Genomic DNA, 22,220 nt, shown 5'->3' with positions numbered 1-22,220 from the left:
GCCAGAATTCATCCTCTGCTTGGATTTAGAGTTATTCCTTCTGGAATGGAGAGATAGTAGAGCAGGGAGGGCCCTTGCCGAACACACAGCCAACCTGGGTTCAATTCCTAATATTGTATACGATCCCCCAAGCACTGCCAGAAGTGATCCCTGAGCACAGAGGTGGGGGTAAGTTCTGGGCATAGCCAGCATGGCTGGAACACCCCAAATCAGTAAATGAATAAATGAATAAACAAATTGATAATGTTTTTACTTCAGTGGAAAAATCTCCTCCAGAGTTGCTGACTCTTGATGCGAGAAGCAAGTCATTCCCGTGATATCACAGTGGTCAAGGAGACTTACGGTCGCATGCAAGGCAAGCACCTTACCCACTGTACAATCACTCCAGCCGGAGCTTTATCTTGTTTTCTCAAATGTTTAAATCTTCTTCACATACATCAGGAAGCGTGCAGCTGGTCAACGTATATTCCCTGATGTCACAGGGCCCGGATGCACTTCTCCAGGGCAATCCTACTATCCAGTGGTCCTCACTTTGCGCCCTTGTATCCTGGGGGTAGAATCATATGCTTCTATCTCATCCACTTGTGCTACTTCTTCTTTTGTGTGTTAGATCCTCACCAAGGAGGATCAGTCAGGTTCAGTCCTGGCAGAAAACTGTTGAGAACATTTACGCGGGGGAATCATGTTGGTAAAAACAGTGATCCTTGGATCTTGCAGCATTCTGAGGTGCAGTCTGTCATATCCACTAAGCCCTCACCTACTCTCACTGCCTTCCAACCCCCACGCTTCCTCCCAATCAACATTTACCCTAACATTGTACAACCTTGCCCAGAAATGACTCTTAAAACAGCATTCAAGTTATTCACAGTGGAGCCATGAGGTATCTTGGAATCACATTTCGCCGGTTCTCTTTAATGTGCTTTGGGCCACCCAAGCAGTCCTCGAGGGGCCTAGGGACACTCTAGGAGATACTTGGGCAATTCTTCCAAGTTATTTCCCCCTAATGACGTGATGCTACTTAAGCACAGCGAGGCTGAGTGTGCCACCAGGGCCACACCCAGAAGGGCTGGTGCCTAGTATTGAACTTGGGACCTCATACATGCACGACTAGAGCCCTTGAGCTGTCTCCCTGCCTCAAATTTCATTTTATTTCACATAATTGGTACAATTTGAGTTAAGAGCTGTCTTGCATTTCTTTGGGCATAGTTGGTTAAGTTCCTGTAATAATATTCCTTCTAAATTCTTGGGCAAGAGTGCAAATTTATTCTTAATATTTTCTAAATTGTTTATGGATTCAATAATTTTTATTCATCTTTGAGACTGCTTCCTGCAGCCCTCGTCTTATTGAATCGTTCATTATTCAACACATATAAGGTGCCAGATGCTGTTCCAGGCCATTGATGGAGGGATGCACATGGTAGAATACTTGCCTGCATGGAGTTCAAGTTGGGGGAGATGGAACCAAGCAAAAAACATAACAAAATGGTATTTTAAGGATTCGAAATTTAGGGACCAGGGCGATAGTACAGTAGGTAGAGTATTTGCCATGTACATGGTCAACCTGGGTTCAATCCCCAGCATCCTAAATCTGCCAAACACTGCCAGGAGTAATTCCTAAGTGCAGCGCCAGAAGTAACCCCTAAGCATTGGCAGGTATGTCCCAAAAACCTCAAAAAGATAAAAAAAAGAAAACTTTGTGGATGAACTCACAAATCAAAACGAACATTTGAACTCACAAATCTAAACAAGTATTTTATAAAAGAGAAATTACTTGCACGTATACATATATAGTTAGTATGAACATAAAAATTATAGCAACAAAAATGTAAAGAAAAACAGTAATAAACTACATTAGCTAAAAATGCTTGATAAAATGGCTTGGCAGGAAAGGAGAGTTAATATAGTGGATAAGATGCATGTGGCAGACTAGGGCTTGATCCCTAGCACCCCATACTATCCCCTGAACCTCGCCAAAAGTGATCCCTGAGCACAGAGACCCAATAGTAAGCCCTGAGCACCATTGGTTGTGGCCCCCCAAATATAACAAAACAAGAGAGAATTTATACTTCTAATGATTTTTTTTTTGCCTTTTGTGTCACACCCAGCAATGCACAGGGGTTACTCCTGGCTCTGAACTCAGGGATTACTCCTGGCGGTGCTCAGGGAACCATATGGGATGCTGGGAATAAAACCAGGTCGGCTGCATGCAAAGCAAACGCCCTACCCATTGTGCTATCACTCCAGCCCAGTGATTTTTTTTTTAATTGAGTCATCCTGAATTACTAAGTTGTCCATGATTGAGTTTCAGGCACACAGTATTTTAATACCAATTCCTCCCTTCCTCCTATGTCCTCAGCTTCCCTCTCATCTCCAATCCTCCCTTTACTTCTACGAATTTGTTTCTAGAAGTCATTTCACAAATGAGAAAATCTATATGCACACTGTAGTATGACTGAGAGTGAAAACATGAGAGTGGTCCAACTCCATATCAATTAAGGATTGATTGGGGGAAATTTGTACAAAATTCTAATGAATCCCATGTAATTTTCAGATGCAATGGCATTGTTACATTTCACTTGATCACTTGATCAGTTGATCACTTGACAACCTGTTACTCCTTGATTTGCACCGATCATTCAGAGTCTTGACAAAGAAGTCTGACCATCTCGTAGGTGGATGGCCACTCGATCTTTTGACATCCCGTGGAATCCAGTCGGTAATGGCTCTAGTCCTGAGGTCATCTCCAAGTCGAATTATGTGTCCAGCCCATCTGATTTTCAGTGCCTTGGTAAACGAGACAGCGTCCCTGATTTTCGATCGTCGACGGAGGTCAGAACTCCAGATTCTTTGTCTCACTTGATTGAAGAGTGATACTCCAAGCATAGCTCTTTCCATTCCTCTTTGGGAGATCCTCCACTACCTCCACTACCCAGACGACACCATGCTCCAGGCCACTTTCCGGACACTCGGGCCGAGACTCACTCATGAGTGAAGCCCCACAGAACTAGATAAGCAGAACTTTGTGACCTCGGGCTCCAGGTTCAACGGGACCTGGAAACAGAGATCCTCTGCCTGCTCCCACCAATCTCCGGCGACCCAGGGATCCCACGCAGAAGCCCCACATCTTCGAATGCAACAGTTATGTGTACCTAGGTCCAGAAGTCAATATGATGAATTACCTGGCACCTGAGTTGTGCAGGAAGAAGAGAGTGGCTTGGAACGCCTTTGAGAGTGTCGAAGAAATAGTTAAGAGGACGAAGAACCTCTGGCTCAGGGGCACATCTCTTTGATTCCACTGTTCTTTATGCATTAACATATGCCTCAGAGACCTGGGCCCTACGCAAACAGGATGAGAACGCTATTCAGGTCTCCCAAAGAAGAATAGAAAGAGCTATGCTTGGAATATCACGTTTCACTCAAATGAGAGAAAGAATCCGGAGTTCTGACATCCGTCGACGATCAAGGATCAGGGACGCTGTCTCGTTTGCCAAGGTGTCAAAAATCAGATGGGCTGGTCACGTAATGAGATTTAAAGACGACCGCTGGACTAGAGCTGTTACCGACTGGATTCCACGGGATGTCAAAAGACCGCGTGGCTGCCCACCTACCAGATGGTCAGACTTCTTCATCAAGATCATGAACAATTGGTTTGAGGCTCTTCATGTTCCCAGAGCGAACAGATGCCATTGGGCTACAATAGCACGCGACAGGGACAAATGGAGACGTTACTGGTGCCCGCTCGAGCAAATCAACAACTAACGGGAAGTTAAGTGATTAAGTTCTTTCTGCATTAACGTATGCCTCAGAGATCTGGGCCTTACTAAAACAGGATGAGAACGCTATTGTTATATTTATTGACATAAAAACAATGTTTATATAACTGGTGAACGAAACATTTTATAAGGTATAAATACAGAATGGTCCTTTTAGTGTATGTAGTGAGTTTCTTAAAGGGGACTGTCTCTCGAACATAAGTTCCAGGTGGATAGGAAGTTTTGTGTTCTTTACTGTGGTCCTAGATCCTAGAACAGAGTCCAGTACTTCTAAAAATGTTTGTTGCACTGTAGCAGTGTCCTCTCGTTGTTCATCGATTTTCTTGAGCGGGCACCAGTAACGTCTTCATTGTGAGAAGCGTTGTTACTGTTTTTGGCATATCGAATACATCACGGGTAGCATGCCAGGCTTTGCTGCGCCGGTGGAATACTCTTGGTAGCTTGCAGGGCTCTCCAAGAGGGGCGGAGGAATCAAGCCCAGGTCGGTCATGTGTTAGGCAAATGCCCTACTGCTATGCTATTGCTCTGGCCCAATGTTTGTTGAAAGAATAAAAAAAAAACCAAATAGACATTTAGAAAGTTCTTTGCCAGGCTGGAAAGATGGGAAGTGGGTAAAGCACTTGCCTCAAAGGCAGCCAACCCAATTATGATTCCTGGCACTACATACTTTTCCTCAAGCACCACTTTAAAGAGTGACCCTTGAGTCCCGTCAGGTGTGATCCAATCCCTCTCAAAAGAACGTGGTTTTGCTGAAAGTGTAACATTATGGGTTCTAGTAATGTTTCCTTTATCCTTCATATTTTCTCTTATTTGAATTGCCTTTAAGAACTTTTACCAAAATGGGTCTTAGAAACATGTCCAATGCTGCTGCTAGTGAGACTATAGTAATCTGCCCTAAGCTTTGATTTAGTTTGAAAGTTTTAGAAAGCCACTTGACATTCAATATTCAAAAATCACAAAATCATTTCTTTGTTTATTAATAGGACATGAGATTATAGATCAAAAATGCAAAATATGAAGTGTCCTCACACCAAAAGGCATTTATGTCGATTTATTTTAGTTTATTATTATTCAAGTATCATGGTTTACAATAGGTTAATGGTTAGGTACACAAGGTTTATGCACTTCCAATTAACAAAGTGCTAAAGGTTTTCATCATTGTCTCAACAGCGCATTTAATCTGTCTCATTTTTTCACATCGACTAATCCCCAACCTCGGGTAGGTTTCATCTTTTTTTTTTTTTTTTTTTGCTTTTTGGGTCACACCTGGCGATGCACAGGGGTTATTCCTGGCTCTGCACTCAGGAATTACCCCTGGAGGTGCTCAAGGGACCATATGGGATGCTGGGAATCAAACTCAGGTCAGCTGCATGCAAGGCAAACGCCCTACCCGCTGTGCTATTGCTCCAGCCCCGCATCTCTATTTTTGTACTAGGAAAAGAAGAATCCTGGATGACTCTAAAGGGACTCCTTTTGTAACAATAAAAATAAGCTATTGAAAATTCACTAGTTGAAATTTCAAGCAGCCTCAACCAACTCTGGATTCCTCGCGGCAGGAACAAAGGTGGCTGAAAACACAGACCTGCAATGACTTAAATAAGAGATGATGTTGTGTTAAAACTGGAATTCTGCCTGTGGTTTTGTGAGAATAAGAGAAAGAATGTAGGTTTTAGAGTTATACAGGTTGTTAGTCAGGCACTGTTACACAACCGTTCTGTGTCCTTGGTTGATCATGCTCCCTAATCTCTTAATGCGTCAGTTTTCTGATCTGTAAAACAGCTAAGATACTGCCACCAACTACTATCTGATGACGATGAACGTGAGACAATGCCCATAAAAGTAAAAGCCAGGCAGAGTCAGGACTCCTGGGGTTACTATTTATTTATCTGGGGGGTATTCTATATTTGGGGGTGGGTTAGTTATTTATTTGAGGGGGCTGTCCTTTGGGCCAAGACTCAGAGACTATAAAATCCAGATCCCGGAACATCTTATCAGAACTTTTTTTAATGACATCTTATTGTCTCATTCCTACTTTGGACAAACTTGCAGGCTACCGGATGTAGCCTGCCCACAGGGCAGAGTCTGGCAAACTCCCCGTGGCGTACCCAATATGCCAAATACCAGTAACAATGATGGGTCTCATTCTCCTAAAGAGCCTTGAATATAACCTCAGGGCTAGGATGAAGGAGACATTACTGGGGCCTGCTCTAGGCAATCGACGAATAACAGGATGATTTGTGACTTGTGTGATCCTTTGGTGGAATTTTATGTGTAGGGTGTCCATTTCCTTGTTAATTTTGTCACCGCCCTTTCCAATCTTCCAAAAGATGGCCAATTCCTATCAGACTCGGTGGCAAGAAGAAATCGCTGGAAGTGGAGGCCGAGCCTGGGCATGGGACTCGCGGTGCAGCAGTGACTGCGAGACGCGGGCCGCCGCACGGGGGCGCCGGCGCGCAGGTGCATGCGTGTGTGCGTGTGTGTATGTGTGTGTGTGGTGGTTGAGAGGGGGCGGGGTGGAGGAAGAGCGGTGGCGGAGGCGTTCCGGGGAATGACCAGCAGGTGGCGCTGCCCCCGGAGGGCGCCGCGGGGACCGGAAGCCGGGCTGGAGCGGGGCCCGGCGCACGCCTCGACTCCTCCCGCTTCCGCTTCCGCCGCCGCCGCCGCCCCGCGCTGAGTCGCCGTCTCCGCGCCCCTCCGCCGCCGCCGCCGCCGCCGCCGCCGCCGCCGCCGCGATGCCGCTGGAGAACCTGGAGGAGGAGGGTCTGCCCAAGAACCCCGACCTGCGCATCGCGCAGCTGCGCTTCCTGCTCAGCCTGCCCGAGCACCGGGGCGACGCGGCCGTGCGCGACGAGCTGATGGCGGCCGTGCGCGAGAACAGTGAGCGCCGAGTCAGCGGCCCAGAGGCCCGGCGGCCTGCGGGGTCCCGGCGCCGGGCGCGGCCCTCGGAGCCCCCGGGCGGGCGGGCGGGCGGGCGGGACCCGGGGCGGCGGGGGGCGGCGGGCGGGGGCGGGGAGGGCCTCGCGGGGGTCCCAGAGCCGAGCCCCCACCCCCTTTCCTTGGCGTCGCTGCCTCCGCGCGTCCGTGCAGAAGGGGGACGGGGCCTGCCCCGGCTGCAGGACCTCCGAGGCCTCGTGGACGCGACCCTCACTCGCAGCCCACCCCGGTGTCATTGCCCCCTCCCACCCACCCGGGGGGGTGGGGTCCAGCCCGGTGGGTGGCCAGCAGCAGCGTGGGTGTGGGCGCCCAGGCCCCCCTGCGAGTCGCCCCCTGCCGCCCGCCCCCGCAGACATGGCCCCTTACTACGAGGCCCTGAGCAAGTCCCTGGACTGGCCCCTGGACCTGGACCTGCTGGGCAAGATGAGGAAGGCCAACGAGGAGGAGCTGCAGCGCCTGGACGAGGAGCTGGAGGACGCCGAGAAGAACCTGGGCGAGAGCGAGATCCGGGATGCCATGATGGCCAAGGCCGAGTACCTCTGCAGGATCGGCGACAAGGTGGGTCCCGGGGGTGGGGGTGGGGGTGGGGGTCCCGGGGGTCCCCGCCGGCCTGGGACGCCCGGGACAGCGCCCGGGGGCTGAGCGCCTTCCCGCCTGGTCACGAGACCAGGGGTCCAGGATCTCACGGTCCCCCCCGCCCCCCAGCGGGGAGCAGCCCTGGAGCAGCCGCCAGGTGTGACCCCAGCCCCCTCCCACCCTCCCTCCCCGTCTCTGTCTCTCTCCTCTCTTTCTGTCTCTTTGTCTCTCTGTCTCTTACCACACACACACACACACACACACACAATCAGAGATCGGACAGCAGGTGGGGCGTTGGCCCCGCCTGCTCACCCCCAGGTTCAACCCCGAGCATCCTGCATGCCCCTCTGAGCCTGGCTCGAAGTGGTCCCTGAGCACCAAGCCTGGACCAAACCACGAGTATCGCCGGGCGTGGTCCCCAAAATGTGGGTGCATTCAAAGGCGACCGGCTCATCTTTGCTAATGTCCCTATAAGAAACCGACGATTAATACCGAAGTTCTAGACTTTTGTTTTTTTTTTCTTTCCTACCCTCAAACGTCAGCTGTTTTGTTACTTCACTGCATTTACAGACACACGGGTACGGGTGGGAACTAGATGGTATTGTGTCTCGATTTTTGGAAGGGAGCTGTAGCGTCCTGATGCTGTCCCTGTACGCTTGAATTCAGGTTCGTATTTGGGAGATCTCCTGTGTAAGTCTTGCTGTTTCCGCTTAATTGCTGTCTCGTAGGCTGTTGTTGGGCTCTGCTGTGGTTTATTTGGTTATTCGGTTGTTGACGGACTTGGGTTATTTCACCTCGCTGTTAAGAAACTGCAGTGAAAACACGCTTGTCTGTGTCTGTATACACCTTCGCCTTTCTTTAGGGTACGTTCCGTATAGTAAATTGCTGAGACAATGAACAAGTACTTTTTTTCTTAGTGCATGGGGCAGTTCTTCCACTACCTATCCAGTCTAGACACCGAAGTGCAGGAGAGGGATATCCATTACCAGATGTCTTATTTTTAATATGTAGTAGTTATGCAACAGATATGAGAATGGCTTTTGAGACTCCTTAATTTTAGTCTCTTTGTCCTGAAGTACAATATGTCATGAAGAGATGTCAGAGGCTGGAGCAGTAGTAAAGCAGGGACTAGTACCACTTGCCTGGCACACAGCTGACCCAGGTTTCATTCCCAGAACTCCTTAAAGATTGCCTGAGCCCACCAGGAGTGACCCTTGAGCACAGAGACAGGAGTAAGTCCTGAGCACTGCTAGGTGTTGCCCCTTCTCCCTCCCCCCCATCCCCAAATAAAAAACATAAAAAGAAATAAACTTGTTATAATGCTTGACGAGTGGGGGGAAGTGTAGGCTAATATTGAACAAAATGACATTATTTGAGAACATAGAACTGTATTTAACTTTTCTGTCCTTAAAATTGTGACTTTTGCATAAAGTCACAGTTTCTAAGAAGGCATCTATGTTAACTAAAGGCCTACCGTATTTAGGTGATGGCTGATATGACTGATTAAAAAAAAATGTGTGTCAGCCCTTGGATGTGAAGCCCATCGCTTCAATAATAATGATTTTGGGGGACGTTCATTTATTTATAAAGTTAATGGTAGTTTCTGTACAAGGAAGATTAAAGATAGGGACAAAGAATTTAGGCATGAAGTGCTTAAATGTCGAAGGTTAGGAGTTACTCTTTAAATCAGAAGCAACCATTTTGCTTTTTTTCCTCAGTATACTTTATTTCTCCTTTTAATTTTGGGACCACACTGATTGTGCTCAGGGCTTATTCCTGGCTCCCTGCTAAGGGATCACTCCTGGCAGGGCTTAGGGGACCAGATGTGGTGCCAGAGATCAAACCTGGGTCTGCCACATGCAAGGCAAGTGCCCTGCCCACTGTATTATGGCTCTGGCCCTTCTGATGATACATTTAAGGTTTGGTTGTTGTAAACATATGGAAAATCCAGATAGTTTTAAATTCCTAAATTTTGGAAGCCTCTGTAAGCCTCTATCCCTCTCGGAAAGACTGGCAAGCTACCGAGAGTATTCCGCCCGCACGGAAGAGCCTGGCAAGCTATCCGTTGTGTATTCGATATGCCAAAACCAGTAACTACAACTGGTCTCATTCACCTGACCCTGAAGGCTTCACCGACATGGCAGCACTGAGAAGGATGAGAAAGGAGAGGCCGACAAAATCTCAAGGCTGACCTAGACTGCCACAACGAAGGAAGACAAAATGATCGTCTGTACTTTCAATGCACGTATGCTAGCATCAGATGCATCCATCGAGGACCTGATGGTACAAGCGCGAATGATCAAGTGCGATAAAAGAGGTGTTGGAGGCCTTGGTGTCCTTGTCAACACAAACTTGGCCAAGAGCATTGATTCATTCGAATGCCTAACAACCCGAATCGGACGTTTACATTTGAATAGATGTGGCTCACTGCCTGCAGTTTCTATCTTCCTTGTCTATGCACCAACATCTCATTATGATGAAAGAGAAATCGAGAAGTTCTACATGGAGCTAGAAAAGTCCTATAAAGAAGACCACACCTCCTACAAGATCATTGTGGGTGATTTTAATGCCAAGATAGGAACGAGAAGATCAGCTGAAGAACTCCACATCGGGACCCATGGCCTAGAATGGAATGAAGAGGGTGAGAGACTGTCTGAGTTCATCATGTCGACCAAGACCATTCATGGTAACTCACAGTTCCAGAAGGCAGAATCTAAACGATGGACATGGGAGTCTCCCGGTGGACGATTCCACAACGAAATAGACCACATCATATTCAATCGACAGTTTTGCCTGACTGATGTCGCTGTTGTCCCAAAATTTCGAACAGGATCGGACCACCGTCTCCTTCGTGCAAAATTCTACTTCACAGAGCGGGGAGAAAGGGCTGCAAAGTTCAAAAAGAGAACTCCCAGAATGACCACCAACTGGGAACTCTTTGGCACTATTGCGGCAACATGGGAAGATGCCATTGTTGACAACATTGACGAGGAATACGATTGACTGGTTCAGCACCTCCATGAATGTGCGAGGAACGCCAAGAGAGAGATAGCCACAATAAATCGCCTATCTTCGAAAACTCTTGAGCTAATTCGCCAGCGTGGTTTGGTGCATGCCTCAGGCAACCTCAAGCTAACGTCCGAGCTCGCAAAGCAGTGCAGAGATGCGATCAAGGAAGACCTCAAAGAGAGAAGAGCAGAAGTACTGGTAGATGCGGCAGAAGCCGGGAAAAGTATTTGTAACGCCCGCCTGTCCTTCGCCAACTACAAGACCGAGATGACTGCCCTCCGACGTCCTGATGGATCCATCACATCCTCCAGAACGGCAATGGAGAAGATTATTCATGACTTTTACTCAAATCTCTTCGATAGCCATGTCCACTTGCCGACATACCAAATTCCACAGGATGGATATGTCGTTCCCAACATTCTCCCTTCCGAAATCCGACACGCCATTTTGTTGGTAAAGAAACAAACAGCACCCGGCCCAGACAAGGTCAGACCTGAACACCTGAAGAACCTGCCGTCAGTACTCATCAATACACTGGCTCGGCTCTTCACTCGCTACCTGTCTGAATGCAAGGTTCCGTCCCAATGGAAAACCAGCAGGACCGTACTACTGTTCAAGAAGGGAGACGTCCATGACATTGGCAACTATCGCCCGATCTGCCTATTGTCTGTCATCTACAAGTTGTTCACTCGAGTCATCCTAAATAGGATTGGCAGAACACTAGATGAAGGACAACCATGCGAGCAAGCCGGGTTCCGCAAAGGATTCAGCACCATCGACCATGTCCACACAATAACCAAGCTCATTGAGGTTTCTCGGGAGTTCAAGATGCCGCTCTGTTTAACGTTCATTGATTTAAAGAAGGCCTTTGATTCTGTTGAGATGGAAGCGGTCATTGAAGCCCTAGCCAATCAGGGCATTCAAGCCCAATACACCAGGATCCTCCGTGAGCTGTGCGGATTCACTACCAGGATCTCACCATTCTACAAAGAAGTGATCGTTGATGTCAAGAGGGGTGCGGCAGGGTGATACCATTTCACCGAAACTCTTCAGTGCCACCCTCGAGAACATCATGCGACAACTGGAATGGGAAGGAATGGGAGTGAAGATAGATGGTCGGCAACTACACCACCTCCGCTTTGCTGATGATATTGTTTTAATAACACCAAACATCAGCCAAGTGGCACAAATGCTGGCCGACTTTGACCGTAAGTGTGGAAAGGTAGGACTACAGCCGAATCTTACGAAGACAATGTTTATGAGAAACAGTCTCGTTCCTGACGCCCCATTCACTCTCAATGGAACGACCATCTCCGAATGCAACAGCTATGTGTACCTAGGTCGAGAGGTCAACATGACAAATGACCTGGCACCCGAGCTGCGCAGGAGGAAGAGAGCGGCTTGGAACGCCTTCAAGAACGTTGAAGAAATAGCTAAGAGGACGAAGAACCTCCGGCTCCGGGCACATCTCTTTGATTCCACTGTTCTTCCTGCATTAACATATGCCTCAGAGACCTGGGCCCTACGCAAACAAGATGAGAACGCCATTCAGGTCTCCCAAAGAAGAATAGAAAGAGCTATGCTTGGAATAACACGTTTCACTCAAATGAGAGAACGAATCCGGAGTTCTGACATCCGTCGACGATCAAGGATCAGGGACGCTGTCTCATATGCCAAGGTGTCGAAAATCAGATGGGCTGGTCACGTAATGAGATTTAAAGACGACCGTTGGACTAGAGCTGTTACTGATTGGATTCCACGGGATGTCAAGAGACCGCATGGCCGCCTTCTTTGTCAAGATCATGAACGATCGGTTTGAGGCCCTCCATGTTCCCGGAGCGAAGAGATGCCATTGGGCTACACTAGCACGCGACAGGGACAAATGGAGACGTTACTGGCGCCCGCTCGAGCAAATCGACGACTAACGGGAAGTTAAGTGATTAAGTGAAATTTTGGAAAAGGCAGTTAAAATTACTAATAATGCAGGTATTCTCCCTACCCCTTGCCTCAAATTTAGAAAAGATTTTTAAGAAAGTGGGAAAAGAAGGATTCAGATTATGGGCCTCCTTTTCTTTCTTTTTTTCTTTTTGTTTTTGGGACGTACCTGGCAGTGCTCATGGCTTACTCCTCGTGGGCTTGAGGGACATATAAGGTGCCAGGGATTTAACCCGATCTGCCTCATGCCAGGCAGTCACCGTACCTGCTGCACTCACTCTGGCCCAGATTTTGATTCTCCTTGAGCAGCGTGTGGGTTTTTTTGGTTTGTTTTGGAGCACATCCCAGTGTTGCTTACTCTTCTCTGTGCCCAGGGCTCGCCCCTGGTGGAGGCTCGGGTACCGTATACGGTGCTGTGGCTCGAACCTGGTCAGCCGTGTTGTGCAAGGCAAGAGGACAAATGCCCTACCCACATGGACATCTCTCCAGTCCCCCCGTGTGGGTATTTTTCTAGATTGTGTGCGGATGGTTTGGTTTTAAGAGTAATATTTTCTTAAAGGTGAATGAGAACAGCTTTCGTGCAGGCCTTGAGAAATTCAGCATGGAAATGGCCGATTCAGCGTCAGGAGATTGTAAATTGGGAGTGTTCTGATATCCGTCCTGATGAGACCTAGTCTAGAGGCTGGAGACATAGCGAGATAGTGGAGGTTTGACCCCTGGCATCCTGTACGCTCTCCTGAGCACTGTTAGGAGTAATTCCTGAGCATCACCAGGTATGGCCCAAAAACTGAAGTCTAAAAAGAAGGCCTGAAAAAAGAGTATCCTCTTTTTTATATTTGACATTACTTAATGGATTTTTATTCACTTCGTACTGTTGATAATAACCGTTACTTAAGGACCTCAGTTTATTGCGGATTTTTCAGGAGTATCTACTTTAGACGTAATTTCATTGGTCTTATATTCTCTTGCAACAAGATGTTTGGTTTTTCTCTCCAGCTCTGGAATCATCCATTTTCCTAGGATCTCTGGCTGGGTGTGGGGTCGATAGATAGTGTTTAGAAACCAGGTTTTGAGAGCTCCGTGTGCCCATTAATGTCACGGCAGGGCGTTTGCCTTGCACGCGGCCAACTGGGCCGACCTGAGTTTGATTCCTCCACCTTCAATTCCTTCGCCCTTCTTGGAGAGCCCAGCAAGCTCCCAAGACTATCTCACCCGCATGCAAAGCCTGGCAAGCTACACGCGACGTATTCGATATGCCAAAGACAGTAACAAGTCTCACATTGTTACTGGTCCCGCTTGAGCAAATCAATGAGCAGTGGGAGGACAGTGACAGTTAAGGGTTAAAGTAAAAACTTGCTCCCGGAAGACAACACAGTGTAGGAAATCTCTCCAGGTCCAGGTCCCGTACCCGACCAATTTCACTGGGGCACCCCAGATGGAGCAGGTGCAACATCCCTGCTACTCCAGATGGAATCCTGCAGACCCCGAGCTTCCACAAGGAAGCCCCGCCCCCGCTCCCCCCTTCCCCCCACCCCACACACCAGTATGTGGGTTCCAGGACTAATCTCCAGGCTGCATGTTGGCAGAGGACCCGGGCTGCCTCTCCCCCGGTCACTGCCAGCCCAGCAGACTGGCAGTCACTCCCACAATTTGCCTCTGGGTGCCATCTTAGTGCACCAGCAGCCCTGGCCCAGAGACTCTCGGTTGATGAGCAATAGAAAATAAATTATCTAGCGTCTGCCCCTGGCAGGTAGGCTGGTGATGGGACATTGGTGGTGGGAAATTTTGAGCAAAACATAATGTCCCAAATTAGGGAGAGAGTATTGGGGAAATTGTCTGCAGGGTGAGGACTGGGATGTGGGTGGTGGGAAATGTGCACTCGTGGAGGAATGGGTGTTCCAGGGTTGTATGATTGAATCCCAAACATGAAAGCTTTGTAACTATCTCATGGTGATACAGTTTAAAAAAAAGGTAATGTGAAGTTCATGCCCAATTCAACCAGCTTAATCAGTGGCCGAACAAGTAGCTGTACTCCTACATTATTAAAAAAAAGGAAAAGCTTGCTAAAAAGACTTCAAATATGAGTCATGATTTACTTTAACTCACTTTTAAAAGAGTAAAGTACTTTATTTCGCAGCATCTTAGGATGGAGTAACAGTTGCATTTTAGTAGTTACTACAGTAAAGTTTTCATTACCTTTTCATACTTCATACAGGTGTGGAAAATTGTATGCTCAGTTCCCTTGTGAATCATCACTCAGCTTCACTGTTGCCCCTCTTGTTTGGGCGCTGTTCCTGTGTCCTCATTCCTTGTTAAGAAATGCCCAGATAGCTGACAGTTTGCAGAATTTATAGTTTCTTTACCTGCTGGCCTTCTTTCTCTTTACAGGAAGGCGCGCTGACAGCCTTTCGCAAGACATACGACAAAACTGTGGCCTTGGGTCACCGTCTGGATATTGTCTTCTATCTCCTTAGGATTGGTTTATTTTATATGGATAATGATCTCATCACAAGAAACACGGAAAAGGCGAAAAGGTACTTTTTTTTTTTCAGCAATGACGTTATATCCCGTGCGACTTATAAAAGAAACTGGTGGAAGACATTTACTTTTAAGTACTAGTAAATTTTGTCAAGTAATTGACGTAGTGTATTTGGTGAAATACTTTCTGTATTCTTGGTTTATGTTAAAAGTTTTTTCTTTGGGGCTGGAGCAGTAGCACAGTCGGTAGGGTGTTTGCCTTGCACGCGGCTGAGCTGGCTTCGATACCCAGCATCCCATATGGTCCCCTGAGCACCGCCAGGGGTAACTCCTGAGTGTAGAGCCAGGAGTAACCCCTGTGCATTGTCGGTGTGACCCAAAAAGCAAAAAAAAAAAAAAAATTCTTTAAAAATAGAACGAAGCTATAAATTATTTTTTCAGATTATGACCTTTCTATTCTATCTGGTGTTTTTTATAAAAGCTTAATAGAAGAAGGAGGAGACTGGGACAGGAGGAATCGCCTAAAGGTATATCAGGGTCTTTATTGTGTGGCCATCCGGGATTTCAAACAAGCAGCGGAACTCTTCCTGGACACTGTCTCCACATTCACATCCTATGAACTGATGGATTATAAAACCTTTGTGACATATACTGTCTATGTTAGCATGATCGCCTTAGAGAGACCAGATCTCAGGGAAAAGGTAATGGCAATCTCAATAACCTGTTTTTAAGATTGCACCATGCTTCTTTAACCTAAACATACAAAAATCATTAAAATGTTTACTGTGTTGAATCCCTAGGTTATTAAAGGAGCAGAGATTCTTGAAGTGTTGCATAGTCTTCCAGCCGTTCGACAGTATCTTTTCTCACTCTACGAGTGTCGCTATTCCGTTTTCTTTCAGTCATTAGGTAAGGACAGAGTGGCTCTTGCATGATCTGTTTTCATCTCCTGATCCTTTGTGCATAAGACTGAGGTGATCTTTCACATACAAGGAAACAGTGTTCGTGGGGTTGGAGCAATAGTGGGCATCACCTTACCCGCAGCTGACCAGGGTTCAGTCTTGACCTCTCGTGGACCCTGAGATGATACCAGGAGTGAGTGAACCTTGGGCATAGTGTCAGGGCTAAGCCTTGGGAACTGCAGGGTGTGGCCCAAAAACCAAAAAAAAAAAAAAAAAAACGGGGGGGGGGGGTGGGAAGAGAAAGAGAAGGAGTGGGAAGAGGGAGAAGAAGAAGAGCAGCAAACGCAGAGCCGCAGGTCTTTCATCATGACTGAATCTCTGTTGTGGGAAGCTTATCATACTGATGGGTTTTTATATGGCCCTAGAGATAAATCGATGATTACCTTTTTTTAAGCATTGCTTTTTTTAAAAAAAGGAAATATCTAGTAGCCATCTTTTTTTTTTTTGCAAGAGTTGTAAGGGAGTCTTAAATCCCTTCCTGAATTGAGATTGAGCCTGAATTCAGCAATAGGCCCTTTATGCAATAGCAAAATGTGCACTGATTCAGTCATTTTCCAGTGCTGCATAATGAAATAATTGTGTTCCTCCAAAGCAAGTTTACAGTGACATTACCTGGAATCGTTTGCTCTTACCTAACATAAATTTGCTTATTCTTGTCCTTTCCTTCCTGGCCATTTGATTTCTTCCTGGTCAGTTTATAATTAGTTATCACCGTGATATAAGAACATGTCAGTAGCAACTTCACAAATCATCTCCCTAGACGTGCCATTGATAGGGTTCTCTTATGCATGCTGCACTTTTTAGAAACTGAGGTTTTGGTTGAGCAGCGTTCAAGAAAATTAGAGTGCGGTGGGGGTCTCCAAATGATTCTGTTTATGGGGTGGGTTTTGACCTAACACTTTGCTTATGAAATGTTTCCTTCGTAAAGCCTTTTTATTAGTAATTGGCAAGAGGAAGGTGGGAGGAAATACATTCCTACTGTAATGAAAATGATACATTTTGGACATCTTGTTAAAACATTAACCTCTTCATATTCTCCCCATTTCTTACAAGCAATGTTTTAACGATTCTGTGTAAAACTTTTTATTTCCTATTTTGCATGTTTTAATTATTGCAACTGCAGAAGACAGGGTACTTAAATTTCCTTTGGATGGGTCTTTTTACTTGTATCGGTGATTCTCTGCTTTAGTGAGAGTAACTGGATTTTACATGACTAATTGCTTTTCTGGTGTTCATAAGCTATGCCTTTTAAAAGACGTTTACAATGGGCTTTCCTGCCGCTGCCCCAGGGGCTGAGGGTTGGCCTCGGGTGGTCTGATGAGCTGCTGGCTGCCCTCTCTATCTAGGTGTTCTCTGCCCCATGGCCCTGTGACTGCCCCAGCACTCTTCTGAAGCCAGTGTCCCCCTAAAGCCATGGAAGCTACGGACCTCCCCCAGAGGAGATATGAACAGGAAAAAAATCTGAAAAATAGAAATACTTGATTTGGAAAATCAAAGGATTTCGAAATTTTTTTTAAGGAAATACCTTTCTTAGGTATTAAAAACTGGGGCTGGAGAGATAGTAGAATAGGTAAGGAACTTGGGTGAGCAGCATACACCTGGCACCCCGGGTGAGCCCCAAGCCCCACCAGGAGTGGTCCCTGATTTCAGAGTCACTCCGAGCACAGTCAGGTGTGGCACAAAACCCAAACAAATCTGAAACAGTGTTCAGTTTTATTCTCTCCAACCTATCCACTCCAAATCAGTATATAGATTCACACACAAATTTCTGGATACCTGTTTTCAGGTTTTTAAATAGGGCCCTATTTTTATTCTTTTATTATCACCTTGAGAAAGTAAAACAACACAAAAAACAAAGGATATATGTTCGTTTGAGAAATAGTGTCATGAAAAGTAAAAAGGCTTTCTTGCCTAGGGCTGCTAACATCCTTATCTAGAGGCAGTTGTCACTAAGTTTCTCGAGTGTGTTTCAGGACATTTGTCATCCAGAAATTCAAGCATAGGGCCCCTTTAGGATTTCACTTGCTCATCCACCTCCTATTGCCCGTCTTCTTTCACGCTGAGCTTGTCCTTCCTGCAGATGGTCTCTGGGCTCTTCCTGCTGGACACTTTTGTGTCATTGCCGGTGCCTCCTACGCCTTCTCCGCCCAACCTGTGGAAGGCCTAGCCACTCTGTCATGTCACTTTTATTTTCTTCACGAAATTATATGCTCTGGGTATCTTGCTTATTTGCTTAGCTATACCTTTTGATTTTTTTTTTTATGACAGTCAGGATCTCGTCTGTTAAATGCAACACCATTACTGAAGAAGTAATAGAGCAGTTTTTCCGTAAAATAATTTTTACCTGCATGGGTTACATATTGTTGCTCTGTAGACATTTTGCTCTCCAGTTAGTCTTTGTCAACTTTGTAAGAGTCCTTTATAGATGAAGACTCTGTTCTATGTGCTGTTATTCTGAAAGGGAGACTCAATGATTTGTCATCTTTCTCATTGCAGCTGTTGTGGAACAGGAAATGAAAAAGGACTGGCTTTTTGCTCCTCACTACCGATACTATGTAAGAGAAATGAGAATTCATGCATACAGCCAGTTGCTGGAATCATACAGGTCATTAACCCTTGGCTATATGGCAGAAGCCTTTGGTGTTGGTGTGGAATTTATTGATCAGTAAGTTTGATACTTTTTAAAGTTACCTTTTACCATGTGAACTTGTACAGTTTCTGTTTCTGTTGCTTCTCTAAATTACATTATTTCTCTAAATACTATTGTATAGTCATTTATCATCTGCTTTCATGATGTTCCTTCTATTAATAGTTGGGGAAACTTGAGTTGTAGAGAGGAGAGCATAAGTGATTTGTGAAAGCTTATTAGATCAGTTGTTAAATAAAGGTAGTGCTCTGTTCCTTCTTTGTGGACTGTATCACTAGTCATGACTCTTAGGTAATAAAATGGAATAGAAGAGGCCTGAGGATGCAGCGTGGTTGTGGTTGGCAGAGAGGCAAGCACACAACTTCTAGGGACCTTCGTGTGGTGCTTGGATTTTGATCTCGAAGATATGGGAAGCGGTTGGAAATTTAGAACAGAGTGCTGACCTGGTGTTATGCTGTCTTACATCATGGTCTGTCGGACCACCGGGTGTTGCTTCATACAACAAGGAAATGTTGGCTTCATACTTGGGAGATGGGAGTTGAATTTTGAGGACCTGACTCTCGTGCTGTGAGTGATATTTAGATCAGTTTCTCCAAAATATATAAATGTTCTTACAGTTATTGTTAGCCTACAGTGAAAAAGCAATAATTACTTAGTAATAATAAATAAAGCTGCATTTTGTTAAGACCTGTTTTTTCCAGTATTTCTTTCCAGATTTGATGAAATATACTGTAACTTTTTGTCATAGTTGCCTTTATCTCATTTTACAATCACTTCAAAGTTGTGTCAGACACCAGCACATTTCATCCTAAACAATTTAATGTGCATGTTAATCTTAATGGATTTGTTTTGAGATAATAGGAAAAAGCACTGGTCTTTAGTGTAATTCAAAACTCTTAGGATCAGTTGTGAAATTTCCACATTCTCTTCCTATGGGAAAAAACGGCAGCAATATTTTTGGTAGCTTTGTTGTGTTTTTTTTTTTTTTAAAGGCAGGTATTTTGAAGTTGGTTTTCTTTTCATTTTTGTATCGGACTAGCTCATGAAATTCAAGTCTAGTAACCACTGTGTGATAGGGTTAAGTACTGGGATGGATGTGACTGGTCATACCAATGTTTTTAATGGAGAATGATGGGAATGACTTACTGTAATGTAGTGTGGTGCATCAGAAGTCGGCGTTGGCCTGCTTATTGTCGTAGGTCTGCTAGGTCTGCTAGGAAATAGTTTTGTGACCTTCATCAGGTTTTGAACTGTTGTGTCTTAATTGATAAGGAAGTGATTAGGTTCTGCTTGGCAGCAATGTGGGGCTCAACTGAAGTTGCGGTTCAGGTGCACTGAAGCCGGAAAATACCGTTTTGACAATTACGGTATTTTAAGTCATTAGGATGATGTTTAAGACAGGGGTATTGTAAGCACAGCTCTTGACAAAGGCACCACGAAGCTTTAGTTCTCTGTCAAGGCCCTTTTGAGAATCTCTGAAACCAGATTGAAGTACGGGCTTTAATGCTTTTCTTTCTTCCTTAGAGACTTGTTTTTAAGTGAAACGCTTCCTGGAAATTGGGCTTAATAAGTTTGAAGAAAATTAAGTTTGAATTATTCATCATTCTCCACTTAGACTCGTTTAAGATTTTGATGAAGAAAGGGACAAGGCAGTATTGAATAGATACTATTCTTTAAGATTAATTGATTAAGGTTAGAAACTATTTGTGAGCTTTACAGTTGTTGGTAGGTTTTGGTAAGCTTGTCATAAAATCTGACTTTTTACATTCTGTTCATTCAGTACAGTTGTTTTTTATCTTGACCGGATACCTGCTGAGTATGAGAGAGTGTGCTGTAAGACCTGGAAAAATGGCATGGGTTAGGGAAGAATTTTTAACATGTTTGGGTAAAAAAGGGAAGTAAGTAGGGATGTGGCTTGAATGCCATCGCAGGAATCGAGTTCAAGTGTTGGAACAAGAAAGGATGTTGTGCCCTAACTATTTAAAGCGAAAAATGAACATAAGTGAGCTTAGAAAAAGCTTAAAAAAATTTTAGACTTACATAGTCTCTTAGAAGCTTAACTTTTTAAAACAGGAAAGTACTTTGTGGCAATTGGATCAAATCTGTTTTGCAAGGTATAGAAATTAATATGCTAATTTCCTACGACTAAATATCCTCTGGCTTAAAATCATCATAAGCATGTTTTGTATCTGGGGGAGTAAGCCATCATACAACTTTTATTTGGAATTTTTTTATGATTTAGAGATTTCTTATTATTTTCTTCGGAGAGCCCGGCAAGCTCCCCGTGACGTATTCGATATGCCAGACACAGTAACAACAAAGTCTCCAATGGAGACGTTACTGGGCCCGCTCGAGCAAATCGATGATCAACGGGAGGGCCTTTACTTTACTTTATTATTTTCTATGTTTACATAATTCTAACATAGGTATGTTTTCTTTCCATCCCCCTCTTATACATTTCTAATCTTTTAAATTTTTCCAGTTTGTGGCAGACTGTCTCTGATGGAGTTTCACTAGTTGTGCTTGTTTTTGGTTTTTGAGATATGTAATTTTGGTAAATAGCTTTCTTTTCTTTTCTTGGCACCCGGTGATGCTCAGGGTACTCCTGTTCCCTGCAGTCAGGAATTACTCCTGCCGGTGCTCAGGGGACCATATGGGATGCGGGGGTGGAGCCTGGGATGGTTGCAAAGCAGACATCCCATCCTCTGTACTTTCCGCTCCGGCCCCTAGACAGCTTTCTAAAATTAAAGTTTAGGTCATGATATACATTCTCAAATCTTTTTCCTTACTAACATTTTTAGTCTCTCTTGAAGGTAATTTTGAAGTAGATCTTGAAGTTAGCCTGTTTTTCAGAGGTAAAATTGAAGAAAAATGGGCATGATCAGTTCCTTCCCCAGACCGAATAACTTATTTCCATTGTCTTTAATCCATAAAGTTTTTCGTGAGCATGTCTATGAATCTGAACGCTCCCCATGAGTGGTTTCCTCCTTTGACAGCCAAGTTCCATCTGTGGCCATGTTTATTCTGATAGGTTACCTTATCTGTGGGGATGATCCTGGAAGGTGCCAGAGATCTTAACGATTGCATATTATGTTGAGTAGCTCAAGTTTGAGGTAAACTAAATGCTATCTTGAAAGGCATCTGAGTCATATTTTGTGTAACTTTGCTCTAAATAATTTATAAGCTAATGCTAAAGGTCTTCCCCTTTCTCAAATAGGGAACTCTCCAGATTTATTGCTGCGGGGCGACTACATTGCAAAATAGATAAAGTGAATGAAATAGTGGAAACCAACAGGTATTCTATGTTTGTATATCTTTTGTAATTCTGCTCGGAATAAAGGGGATTCCCTCAGTGCCTAGTAAAAGTAGGTCAGCTATTTTTATGGGAGTAATGTGACTGCTAAATAATTCGTTTTTTTCTTGAATTTATTTATAGACCTGATAGCAAGAACTGGCAGTACCAAGAAACTATCAAGAAAGGAGATCTACTACTAAACAGAGTTCAAAAACTTTCCAGAGTAATTAATATGTAAAACCATGTAAACAAAGGATTTTATTTGGAATTTTTATAACTTCACTTATGTGCTCAATACAACTGTATAATAAATAGTGCGTTGCTTTTCTTTTGATTTAAAGGGGTCCAGTAATGTTAATAGCACTTGGATTATCCACTAATGCATATTTTCATCATGTCATTTGAACATCTCTGGCTCAGATCCTGACTGATCAGGAAGCTTTGGGTACATACTCTTAGTTCACGGTCAAATAGTGTCTCCCGCTTAGTACATGAAAGACGAAAGAAAAGGGACTGATAATATCTTTAAAACAACTATAGTGGCTATCTTTTATTTTTTTTCTGGCCATACCAGGCTGTACCTAGCTGTGCACTCAGGTATCCCCTGGGCA

The 22,220-nt window shown here is 45.0% G+C and overlaps 1 protein-coding gene across 1 annotated transcript; it reads left to right on the top strand.

Moving 5' to 3' along the window:
- Positions 1 to 6,434: 6,434 nt before the first annotated feature.
- On the top strand, positions 6,435 to 21,943 carry PSMD6 (proteasome 26S subunit, non-ATPase 6). The gene is made up of 8 exons (XM_056129477.1): positions 6,435 to 6,650; positions 7,060 to 7,265; positions 14,616 to 14,761; positions 15,187 to 15,406; positions 15,506 to 15,614; positions 18,164 to 18,332; positions 21,532 to 21,609; positions 21,751 to 21,943. The coding sequence occupies exons 1-8, from the start codon at positions 6,506 to 6,508 to the stop codon at positions 21,845 to 21,847; spliced, it is 1,170 nt and encodes a 389-aa protein (XP_055985452.1). The 5' UTR covers positions 6,435 to 6,505; the 3' UTR covers positions 21,848 to 21,943.
- Positions 21,944 to 22,220: the final 277 nt, after the last annotated feature.

Source organism: Sorex fumeus, unplaced genomic scaffold (genome assembly GCF_029834395.1).
Source record: "Sorex fumeus unplaced genomic scaffold, SorFum_2.1 ptg000072l, whole genome shotgun sequence".
NCBI lineage: Eukaryota > Metazoa > Chordata > Mammalia > Eulipotyphla > Soricidae > Sorex > Sorex fumeus.
Note: the sequence above shows the minus strand (reverse complement) of the source record. Positions and strands in the feature narration are given on the sequence as shown.

Excerpts from the sequence above, each read along its gene's own strand:
- PSMD6 (XM_056129477.1), top strand. The coding sequence starts at position 6,506 with ATGCCGCTGGAGAACCTGGAGGAGGAGGGTCTGCCCAAGAACCCCGAC. Across the intron at positions 6,651-7,059 it reads GGCGGCCGTGCGCGAGAACA|ACATGGCCCCTTACTACGAG; the intron begins GTGAGCGCCGAG and ends CCGCCCCCGCAG. Across the intron at positions 21,610-21,750 it reads GAAATAGTGGAAACCAACAG|ACCTGATAGCAAGAACTGGC; the intron begins GTATTCTATGTT and ends ATTTATTTATAG.